Consider the following 12,519-nt stretch of genomic DNA (forward strand, 5'->3'; position numbering starts at 1 on the left):
CAAGATCATGTCAGGGAGGCAGTCAGCAAGGCAGGTAGAACAGTGTCTGTGTCTCAAGGCTCATGAACAAAGTTGGCAGGCCAAGCTCATGAACAAAGTTGGCAGGCCAAGCTCATGAGCAAAGTTGGCAGGCCAAGCTCATCAAAGAGGAGGATGCTGGCAGCAGCAGTGGCTCGGTCCGTTGCCTTGAATGCCATGCCAGTGTGAAGGAGGGCATTATGCACAAAAGTGACCATTTGGAGGCTTTCGAACTGCAGCGCCGACTGGCAATGAGCGTAGGGCTTACCAAATGGTCTCTATAGAGGCAGTTCTGATGATTGCCTCACTCCCCCCTATGGAGCTCTTGGCAGAAGAACAGGTGCAAAAAAGAGAAGGGATGACAAAGAGCATGGCCAGGATGGAGACGACCGAACACTGGCAGGAGATGGACTGGATCAGAGGTGGGTTTCTGGACAAAGAAGTTAATACCAGATATCAGGCGTTGGCTTAGACGTGAGCAAAGGGAACTCATGTTTGAGCTAACCCAATTTTTATCGGAGCATGGTAGCTGTAATAGCTACCTATGCGGCAGGAGGAGACGGTCGTCTGAAAGCTGCCAGTATTGTGGAGAGCAGGATACTCCAGAACATACAATCTTCCAGTGCCCAAGGTGGGAGGAAGGCAGGATGATGATACAAATGCGGTTGGGAGAAGTTACCGCAGATAATATAGTGGAGGAAATGCTTCATGGAGCAGAACTGGTCAATAGTCAGTAAGGAAATAGGGAACATTATCCAACAGAAGACCCAGAAGACCCCTTCTGGGTAAGGGGTGTTAGCGTTGAGACAGGGAGGACAGCCCTGTTCAGGAGGGGTGGGAAGTCTGCCATCCCATCATCAATGATTGAACGGGGACTCCTGGGGTCCTTAGGTGGGGAAAAGAAAGACCAAGAACTGGTCTGGGGCCCCGGATTAGAGGCAGGTGCTTATTAAAAGACCAAGACCCAGCCACTGCGGGGTGCTGTCAGGAACGGCATAGCTGGCTCTGGCATGGCCTCCCAGGGGAGTAAAGGCGCTGCAGTTCGAAAGCCTCCAAATGGTCACTTTTGTGCATAATGCCCTCCTTCACACTGGCATGGCATTCAAGGCAACGGACCGAGCCACTGCTGCTGCCAGCATCCTCCTCTTTGATGAGCTTGGCCTGCCAACTTTGCTCATGAGCTTGGCCTGCCAACTTTGTTCATGAGCTTGGCCTGCCAACTTTGTTCATGAGCCTTGAGACACAGACACTGTTCTACCTGCCTTGCTGACTGCCTCCCTGACATGATCTTGAAAGACTCTCTGGCTGTCAAGCCAAACCCCCAGGTATTTGGCCTGATCCTGGCCGTCACCAGCAGCTTTGTTTTTTCTGCAGCGAGGCTAAGGCCATGGTCCACCAACCACCTATCAAACAATAGAATGGTCCATTCACCTTTCCTGATTTTCTCCATAGTGGTGACACTGTGCTCCATAGTGGTCGTAACCTCTTTACCTTCTGCATAACCAATTATCCTCCTGCTAATAAAATAGTCCTGAAGGACTCACACCAGATACAGGCTGATATCTCTTCAAATCAATTCATCCATGATGCACCCGAATGGCTGCACCCTTAAGGCTGTGTTACAGGATGATCGTGGATTGGGCATTGAGGGGAAGGGAGTTATAAAGAAAAAAGTGTACAATCGCTATGAGACTGGGTTAATATGGAAGGCATTAACCCATTAAAACCCTGGTTTTTGTCTGAAAGATGTACGTTTGGTTTTAAAATAAAATAAGAACAAATTACTGTTGTGCTCTAATACCAGTGAAAGTCATAGATTACCTTCAGTAGTTATTGGAAAATCTAAAAAGCTGTGTGCATCTAAAAATTTGAATTTAGACCTGATGCCAGCAAAATATTTTTCTCAAAGGAGACCATGGATCACCCAAAAAAATTTCATGAATGTTTTGCTGAAGTTGTAGGTCATCTAAAAGATAAAAATTTACCCCAAAGCACTGCTGGTGCTAGATAATGATCCAGCTCATCTAGTTGAAGACTGAAATATCTGATTGTACTAATACCATACAATGGTACTAATTCAGCTATATTAACTCCAACAAACATTTCATGAAGATTCAGTAAAAGAATCAGTGTTTAAAGTGACACTATAGAAGAATATTTCTGAAAAAACTGATATTTTGTGAAAGTGAGATGCAAGTTCAAGAACTTTGGAAGAACTATACTGTACTTAATGTCTCAAGAGGAATGGAATAATAACATTTTGGAATAATAACACGCTGATATCATGTTGGAACAGACTGAAGCATGTTATTACCAAAAACTGGCAGCAGAATTCTGTCATGAAATGTTCATAACAGAATTCAAATAAATATTACAGAAAATACCCAGGATAGAAAACATATCTGACATATCATGATGTCGGGTATGAAATGTTAAGTGAAACAGAAATTATCACTTGCATGCAAAATAACGATGTATTTATTGAAAAAAACAGAGGAAGAATGTGAGTTTTATTCAGTAAACGATGCAATGTACAGGGAAGCAGATGAAATGTTAACGAGATGTAATGAATGCTATAAGAGACAAGATAAAGCCGAACTGATGAAACTGATATTATGACAAATTCACCAGCTTGCCATCCTTTTATTTTCTATAGAAAAAGGAAATGTAAATTATCGATTTCTTCAAAAAGTAAAATGTAATAATTATAAAGAAAATTAAAAGAATGCATTTTAGATTAAGAGTTTTTTGTATAATGTTACTGGTCTTAAGTAATGTAAATATTTTTTTATTGTACATTATTTAAACAGACGTGTTCCCTATACTATTTTTACACTACTATATTGTCTATTATATTGACTATTTTTTAAATTTCTTCTACAGACTTTATATTTTGTGTTCTTCATTAAGGAAAATAATCTGTTTAGTAATACACTGAATTATTCCACTTAAGTTTATAAAACAGTATTGTAGTTATATTTACTTATGTTTTTTTTCCCTCAATACCCTTTAATGTATGTTACATTCATTACTTCTGTAATCTGTCATCAGTTTCTGTTTCTTAAAGAGAAAAATCATCTCAAAAATAAATTAAAATATTTTTCATCAATTTTATTTTAAATAATATTTTTTTATATAATATTAATACATTTTATTATTAATAATAATAAAACTTAGAATAAGATTTTATTTTAATAACATATTTTAAATATTATTTTTATAATACTTATATTTAATAATATTAAATAAAATAATTTGTAACACCTCACATACAAACTAGCACTGTCAGTTTTTTAAAATAAATTAGCACTTTCTATAATTATTATTTCCCACAGAATAAATAGAACAATTTATATTAGATAATTTCAAATAGACACAAATTAATCTCAAATAATGTATCAAAAATCATCACATAAATAAAATAATACTTCATCAAAAAAAAAATCTTGAACAATTTACTGTAAAAAAAAATTATTATCTGTTTAAATGCAGTTCCAAATGACAATATGAAACTAGTATATACATTAAAATTATGTAGGAAATTGTTAGAGAATCAGTACTTTAATCTGAGGAAATAATTGTTATTAGTTATTTTAAACTGAAAGATTATAATTACACAAAATTTATATATTTATTTATATCTATAATATACATATGGAATTTCTATATATATATACTTTTTTTTTCAGAGACTAAATTGATTAGTCTTCAACTTTTAATTATACAAAGCAGCAACATAAAAGTTCCTCACCATCTTAGTTTAAAATCTATATTAAGCAAGAAAAACAGTCTTAAAAATGGCAAAGAATAATCAAATTACATGTTCATTGTGTCCCTTGTTTAGTTTAATGAAGTACTTTGTCAATCTTGACTGTTAAAAATCAAACAAAATTCAAATATTAAAGATAATTTTTAATTCGTAGGCAGCAATTATTCATCTTCCTTTTTCTGAACACCTCTAGATTGATGTAATACTGTACATGCTTACCCAAAGTAAAAGTTTAATGTACTTAAATCTGCAGACTTGGAAGACTAAGGCAACCAGACCACCATACACAACCCACTTTTTACTTTGATAGAAACACTGACAGACTTTGATAGAAAAATGATTAAGGATAACATTGTGATGAACCACATTGTTCTACATTTGATAAAGGGAAATTTTCCAATAGGGCATTTTACAAATTGGAAATATACTTCTTAAATATATCTATCAGAAAGAAGTATTAATCTTAAATAATTATATATTAATGAGTTTTCATTAATTAGGAATAATTCTGAATTTCTGATTGCTCATTTGACACACAAATAAGGTGCTCAAAGTCATACTAATTCCTTCTAAATTGTTATTTCTGTATTAATTTATTTAGTATCTTCACATGTTTGCTCATATGTGTTCATATTAATAACAATAATTTATAAATGTTAATAGACTTTAACCACTAATACTTTTTTTATAATTAGTTATTCTGTGATTCTGCTCCAATCAAGACTATCTCACAGTGTCCCTCAATCCTTCAAATCAAATGCTAGTCAGTTCCTCATTTATATCTGAAGTATTATGTTATTCATTTCTGATACAATCTAAACAATATATATATTATATATTTACCAAACTAAAAAAAAATTATTTATTCACGTATTTATAAAAAAATTCAATAATTAAATGGTCCACCTTATGGTTAACTTGTCATCACAAATAAGTTGTTTAACGCCTAATTTTTGAAGTTAAGGAAAGGTCTTAGGTTCAAATCCTAGTAAAGTTGCTTTTATATGGATTTGAATACTAGACAGTGGATACCAGTACACTTTGGTAGTTGGTTCAACACAAAGAAATTATAAAGAATTATTAGTTGATAACCAAATATCTCAGAAATGGTCAGCCTGAATCCATACAAAACTAAACCTCATTTACATGTCATATATATCAACATCATCCTAATAGACATAGGGATGTTGCTTATTGTTCACTAGCAGAAAAGATTGCAACATACACCTTAGGAAAATAAAATAAATAACATCAACAAGTTAACTTAGTCAGCCCAGAAAGATCTATTCATCTAGTTAAAAGCACCCTCATATTTCCTATTCTGCATACCTTTAAAAGACGAACGAGTAACTTCCCTAAGTTTCTTGAACTCAATTTCAACTTGTATGTTTGAATTCCATTATTCAGTTTCTTCCATGATATATTTGGAAGCAAGGGAACAAGAAAATTAGAAATTTCTCTAATTGTAAAACGACTACAGACGTTTTCTAGTTTCTCATCCAGGAACTTCCCTGTAACATATTACTACAGTAAATAACACAAACACTGAAATATTACAAGCACTATTTACTGGAATATTTTAAACATAATTTACATGAGTTAAAAATAAAATTTACAATAGCATCAAAATTTAATGACAAAAAGGCAGAATTTAAACTAAAGTGTAATTTGAATTTGTATCTTCTTTTATAAAACTGTATTTATAAAAAACAAACAATCCTGCAAGATGTTCTTCCAAAAAAGTAAAAGTAGCATCCATAGAAAAAATTCTTTGTTTTTGTCTAAACTGTTTTTTCCTAAATATGTTATTTTTTTTTTAAAGGGAAACATTTTTACTGATTCATAACTGTAAACCATTCATTAACTGTCCCTATATTTATCATGAACTTGGGCGTTTCAAAAAATTTCTCAAAGCAAAAACATATTTTTTTACTCTTGACAACTACGTAAAAAAAATGTATTAAATATTTTTGAAGATCTTATGTGAAATTTACATTAACTGTGACTAGTTAAAAAAAAATATTTACGACAGTATTCACAATTCAAAGTCGATTTGTAATCACAATTTGAAGACTATCAAATTATTTTAAGCACAACACTATCTTATATTTTTAACTGGAGGGATAAAAGTATGTATCCTTCTTTCTATAAAATTACATCTTGATAAATAAAACAATATAAAATTTACAACAAATCACATTTATATCTATACAAACATTCTATAACCTCTTCATCAGATGAGGAAGAGCTGTAACCACCATTCATATTTTGTTGATAAACCTTAATTAATTACGTCTTAATTACATTTTCAGTTCCAGAAACATAATTTTCCATTCTTTATTCACTTTCAAAAAATGTATTGGTGTTACAACAGTGAAACATACTCTCATGTCATAACAATATAGAATCTTTGATCATATCACCTGCATCATAGTATAATACAATAAAACAGCTGAATATTACATAAGGTTGGTAACTATTTTTTTTTTTTTTTTTTTTTTTTTTTTTTTTTTTTTTTTTTGTTTAACCTCCGAGTCCACAGTTAAGCATTACTTCAGAGGATGAGATGAATGATTTGTAGCGTGTGTGAAAATGCCATGCCTGACCGGGATTCGAACCCGGGAAAGGTTGGTAACTTATTTTTAAATTTATTCACCTTAACTATTTTTTCCTTAATTCCAGTTTAAGATCACCATAAATTAGTTCAGTAACATTTGCTTAAATTAAAAAATAAAATAAACATTCTATCATCAGTGCAGAAAAAAATTTATTGCATCACATCAAAACACTTTTATTAAACAGTAGGCAACAGTACAAATAATGCACATAAAATCAAGGTGTAAAAATTACCAGTTTTAATTTTTTTTTTAATATATATATATATAAACTAAATAAACAAGAAGTAAAGGTATGAATCACCAAACATGATTTACATAAACAAACTGAAAGTACCTCTCAGGCATCTCTGAATGGCTTATCTGGTTTTAATGAAAACCTCAGTGTCTAGTCACTGGACTTTTTCAAGTCTGGGTTTTATATACTTTAAAAATATTGAGAATTCATTTTGGTCGAAAACAGTCACTCCACTCAGTCCACTTTCTCACTTTAATGTTACGTTACTTTAAGAATAAACTGAAAACATAAATGAACCAATTTTGAACAATTTCAGACAAAAGTTTCAGTAGAGTATACAATTTCCTACTAATAAATATATCTACCAGCTTAAAGCAGAGGATACATGCACCTGTAGTACTGACTATCATCATAATCATGTCAATACCATCAAACAAACAAAAAAAGAGTAAATAGAATATTTATTGTTAAATAAGTAAAAATCTGAACAATTTCATATAGCAGCTGTGTCTACCGTTTAATAAATGGTAACTAATTTTTTTCTTTTTTTAATCCAAAAGAACCAAGGGCCTCACAAAAAAATTAGAGAATTTATGCTTCATGAAAATTAAAAATTTTTACAGTTTATAAAATTAATACACTCTCAGCCATATTCAGTTGGTTTTTGTAATTTATAACATGTTTTTTTCTTTTTGCAATTTTCTAAATATAAATCTCATACTGTTTTCTTTTAAATTTGTAATGATGATTAATTAAAATAACAAATATTCATATTAAAAGTTAAATGTTCTAATTTATTAAATGATAAAATTTATTTTAATTATTTTGTAATAAACTGAACACATGCTGCACAGAACTCTATATGCCTAGAAAAAACATTTCATAATTCATAAGAATAAAACAAAATAAGTTAAGCATTTTGATAAATAATTTTGAAATATAAATAAAGAAGCATTCATATTTCAACAACAATTTGGTAGATATGAGCTGAAATGAGCAATGACAAGCTCTGAAGTGTAACAAGGACATAGCATACCACTGCTGCCTTTTCATTTGTAACCAGAAGAAGCAATACATGAACTACAAAAAAAAAAGAAATGGAGTCTGAAGAAACAATCTAAAGACTGATTATATTTATTCTGACTGAAATTAGGAATAGGAACAAGTAATTATTTTCTGGTGAAAAAGTTTATATGAAAGTAAATATCAGTAAATCAAAGGTAAAGAAATCAAACAGAAAGGAGGAGGGTAAGACAGAACAAAAAGAAGGTTAAATATCAAGACAGAAATTGAAATATCAGAAATATTTTTTTTGGATGTTAAATGAAGATTCATTATTAGCACCAGAAAGCAATGTTCTACAAGATATAAACTAATTTTATAACAATGTGCGCTATGCATAACAATATATAAACTAAATAACATAAATAAAAAATAAAATTAATAAATAAACTGCACAATAACACAGGAAACTATGAAAAGCTAAAGCAGAATATAAAATGCAAAAAAAAAACATTTTATACTAATTATTAAATAATCGAATACAGATGTTCGGCCTTAACAAATAACAAGTATTCAATAACATTCAGATTGCTTCCTAGAATACCTCTGATGTTAGCTCCTAAATCAAATTTCTAATGCAGTGCCGCATAACTCACTCAGTCCACAAGGATGTGATGTATCGTTAGTTGGCAGTCGCAGTGAACACAAACTGGTGCATCGGTCTGATTCATTAAATGTTCATGTGTAAGATTAGTATACCCTATTTAAACACAAGACTATGATTATTCCAGACTGAAGAGCTCCATGGAAGCAGTGTCCTTGTTGTAGCTGAGTTTATTATTTACTGCAGTACAGTAACCTTGTCACCTTCCTCAATGAGTGTGTTTAACAGGATTAATAAAATCAGCAGTAGTATCATGAGTGATGAAAGATGGATGGTTAGCAGTGGAATCCACACAATCATTACCTGGGACTCCCACATAGCTAGGGGTCCAGCAGAAACTCACTTGTGTTGCGATGGATCAACTCTGTGATTGCATTATGAATTTCAGTGACGATAAGCTTCTAGAATACAGACCTTCTAAAGCTTGGAGGCTTTATCATTTTGGGTTAATGATATTCAAAGGCCTTATTGATGGTGTACAATTCAGTATTGTGGACACTTGTAATACCAAGTAGATCAAACATACAGGTTCTGTCTTTTACAACAAAAGCACATCCAACAGTATCATTCTGTTTCAACTTATCTATGTATACCACTGCGTCTGGGTTTGTTTTGGGAGAGAAGTTGGTAAAACATTTGCTCAAAGATAATGGGAGTAGTTAAATTTTTATTATGTATTAGGTCATTATTAAAATTTATGGGGTTGAGTCTCCATGGAGGTTATGAACAGGGATAGATTGGGAAAATAGGAGTCATAATTTAAAAGGTACAAAATTTGTTTATTTACAATAGATTCTGATTTAAAGGGTAGCAGAAGACTAAACTTTTATCAGTCATCTCCCCCATTACTTTGGCTATTTATGTAAAACCCCATGTAAGAAATAAAGTTCTTGAATTGTCACAATCCAATAAGTTCTAACACAGAAGTGACAGCATTTCACCAGGAAATTAAGGGCCAGGCTGACAAAATTTCTGCAGAGTATCCAAAAGGAAGAGATGAAAAATAAAAAAGGGAAGTATTATAAACCCACAAGAATTGCCTCTTAGTTTGTTTACAAAGTTTCTTACATGAGGAATACAATTGCTAGGAATGAATAAAAGTAAGACATACAAAACAAAGTGGTACAAGTAAGAAAAAGAAATTTACTTTTATCAAACGTAGATTTTAGAATTAGAAATAAATTAACATCTGTATGATACATACTGCTTTATGGCACTGAGACAAGCAAATACAAAAAAAAACTGTATATATAGATAGGAAAATAGAAAATCAAAGAATAGAAACTTTTGAGGGTAGTTTAAAAAGACATCATTAACAACTGCATTGGTTAATCAAACGAGAAATGAGAATTAAAAACTATAGAAATATATCGCAGAATCTTTAAAAAAAAAAAACTAGGTAACAAGGGTTTCAAAGGTTGCTGGGACCAGCCATTAAGCCCATTGGTGGAAGGCATTTATTAAAGCTTCTACAAAAAAATGCTTAAAAGTCAACTAGAAGAGACTATGTGGAGCCACAGAAGCAGCCTCTAAAACAATGGTTCCCAACTGTGGTACGTGAAGCAGTTTTTGCTTCACATAAAAACATAACATGATACTAATGTAAAGTTAAATAGAACACAATGTTCAAATATGAAAACAAATAGCCTAATGCCAAGATAAATAATGTCTTTTCTAGACTTCAAATAGTGTTCAATAAAATTATTCAGAACTTCATCCATCATACAATTTTTGCAATGTTACTCACATAGGCAATTAGAAATCCAATACAGAAAGCAGTACTGCAGGGTATATCATCTTAAATTCACTAACAACATTTTTGCAAATTAATTACTGTTGAACAATGGAAAATTCCAAATTATTTGAATTCTTTTTTGACAGTGGCATTCACTTGTAATGTTTTTCCTGACTGAGCACTTCAAACTGCATTTTGAAAGTACAGTTATACAACTAGCACAATCACTTCTAAATGGCATTTAGATCATTTTTTGCCAAAAAACGACAGTATAGTTCAGTATCATTCTTATGTTACATAATGACAGTATTAAGTGTAAATATTTTTGTGTAATATATTAACTGTTTTGTGCACCAATTAAATGAACTTTGACTAGTGAATTAGTTGAAAATTAATGATGAAGATATTTTTATCGACTGGTGAGATGCTCAGTTTACATCCTGTTGCAATGATAAGAGAAAAAATGCTCACCCAACTATAAATACAATCAAAATTATTTGAATTTGGCTTTGTGGTAAAAGCTGGTAATGAAAGTAGTGGAGTCCAATTTCTCAATGTGTTGTATGTAAAGAAATACTTGCGAATCAAAGTATGAAACCATCATTATTGAAACATCATCAGCAAACCAAGCACCCTAAGCTAGAAAACACACTGAGCCAATTTTTTCTCCAAAGAAAATGTTTATCTTTTAAAAAGTCAGAATGTATAGATCATTTTAAAAAACTGACAAATTTGTTAACAGCCTCCTATCTGATCAGTCTCAGAACGGTTAAAGAAAGGAAACTGCACACAATTGGTGAGAATAATACAGTCAGCTGCCAAAGATATGGTGCATCACTTTACAGGCTGTAAAGAGTTAATCTGAAGATAAATGAATGGTAAAAGGTAAAACCCAAACAGAGTCAGAAAAAATACAGAAAATAACCATACCTATTACCCACTTTATTACTACCAATAAAAAGAAAAGAATGATATCTATAAATGTCATAAATACCTAGCAACAGAATAAATGTTCTATAAATAACATACATTACACACAGAAAGCAAATAGTTAATAATTCGTAGTATACACGCAGAAAAAAAACCATTTTATAATTCATAGTATAAATTAGTAACAGTAATGTCCGATTTAAACCTGGCATCCGTATTTTAACGGAACTATTCACAGAATAAATGCTTGACGCACCTGTCAGGAATCGTTCCATAAAATTAAAACGATTAATAAAGTCATATTTTGAGTAAAATAATGCAAGACATGCCACCTCTCAAACAAAAGGTTACTACTTACTTCTACTGCCCATAATCAAGCACAGAATAAACCAAATAAACAACTGAATACAACAAAATCAGAACTAAACGAATCTTACCCTAACCTCCTCATTCACTGAATCAAATGGCGGGAAAACTCTCGACTAACCTTATGATAATATCGATATTGGGAAGTATCTGTATTATCAATACGTATCGTTAACAAAAATTCTAAAGAATATCTAGTACGATTAGAATCATTCTATGAAAAATTAAAAAAAAACGAGATTTATTGGAATTGTACAACTCAATTTTAAAAATATTATATATTTATAACTATTTATTTAGCTAGGAAAGGGTATTCAACTGAGGAAGCACAGAGAAGGATTACTTAACTCTTTGCGCTCGGTAACCATTACTATATGTTGGACGCACAGATCGTGTGGCCAGCACTGCTGGCCGCAGCCATTTACGGCACAACTCAGAATTATTTTTCACGTATAGGCGCTCGTAGCTCGGATGGCCAACATTAAATTACTCGAATGCTCGGGAGGCCACCGGTGCTGGCCATGAAAATAAACTGCATTTATAAATATGTTTTTTTAAATTTCAGCTGTTATAAACATACTGGTACAAAGTCTGATATATGCTGCAACCTATGGAGTAGAAAGTGATCTAAATAACCATACGATTGTAAAACGCATGATGAAAGTAACATGGTAAAACGAGCGCCAAATAAAGATTACGTGTTTCTGGTTGAGCATCGTTACCTTTACGTCGATTGTTTAGTTATTTTATCAATTAAAGTGATTGTGATTTTGTTTATTGTATATATATTGGTGAAGAATTTAAGTCTTTTTTTTTTTACATAAGTGTATATATATTTAAGTGATATTTTACTGTAAATATTTTAACCTAAGAATGAATAGCGATTTTGATCTACCATCTGATATTGTGATAGAGTTATTGTGTCCATCAGACAGTGATGAAGATTTTCTAGTCGATTCTGATCATGAAAGTGATATACAATCAGATGTATGTGAGGAGTTTGACAATGAAACCCAAGGCGATATATTGGACAATAACATAGACATTATTGACAACAGTGTGGATACTTTTGAAGATGAATTGGAGGAAGAAGAGACAAACAGCGATAACACAAATGATTCTGGTTCTGATTGGAAAAAGTGGAAGGAAGGCGATCAAGACTTCCAAAAGTATAAATGGTCA

The 12,519-nt window shown here is 31.9% G+C and overlaps 1 protein-coding gene across 1 annotated transcript in view; it reads right to left on the reverse strand.

The window, feature by feature from the left end:
- The window catches only part of LOC142334262 (uncharacterized), a 62,040-nt gene extending 50,619 nt beyond the window's left edge, over positions 1–11,421 (reverse strand). Inside the window, exons 1-2 of the mRNA XM_075382155.1 lie at positions 11,330–11,421; positions 5,117–5,298 (exon numbers count right to left, since the gene is read on the reverse strand). Of these exons, the coding sequence (XP_075238270.1) occupies positions 5,117–5,298; positions 11,330–11,342 (195 nt within the window). The 5' untranslated portion in view covers positions 11,343–11,421. The remainder of the gene's footprint in view (positions 1–5,116; positions 5,299–11,329) is intronic.
- Positions 11,422–12,519: the final 1,098 nt, after the last annotated feature.

The sequence above is a fragment of the Lycorma delicatula genome, chromosome 1, assembly GCF_047948215.1.
Source record: "Lycorma delicatula isolate Av1 chromosome 1, ASM4794821v1, whole genome shotgun sequence".
NCBI lineage: Eukaryota > Metazoa > Arthropoda > Insecta > Hemiptera > Fulgoridae > Lycorma > Lycorma delicatula.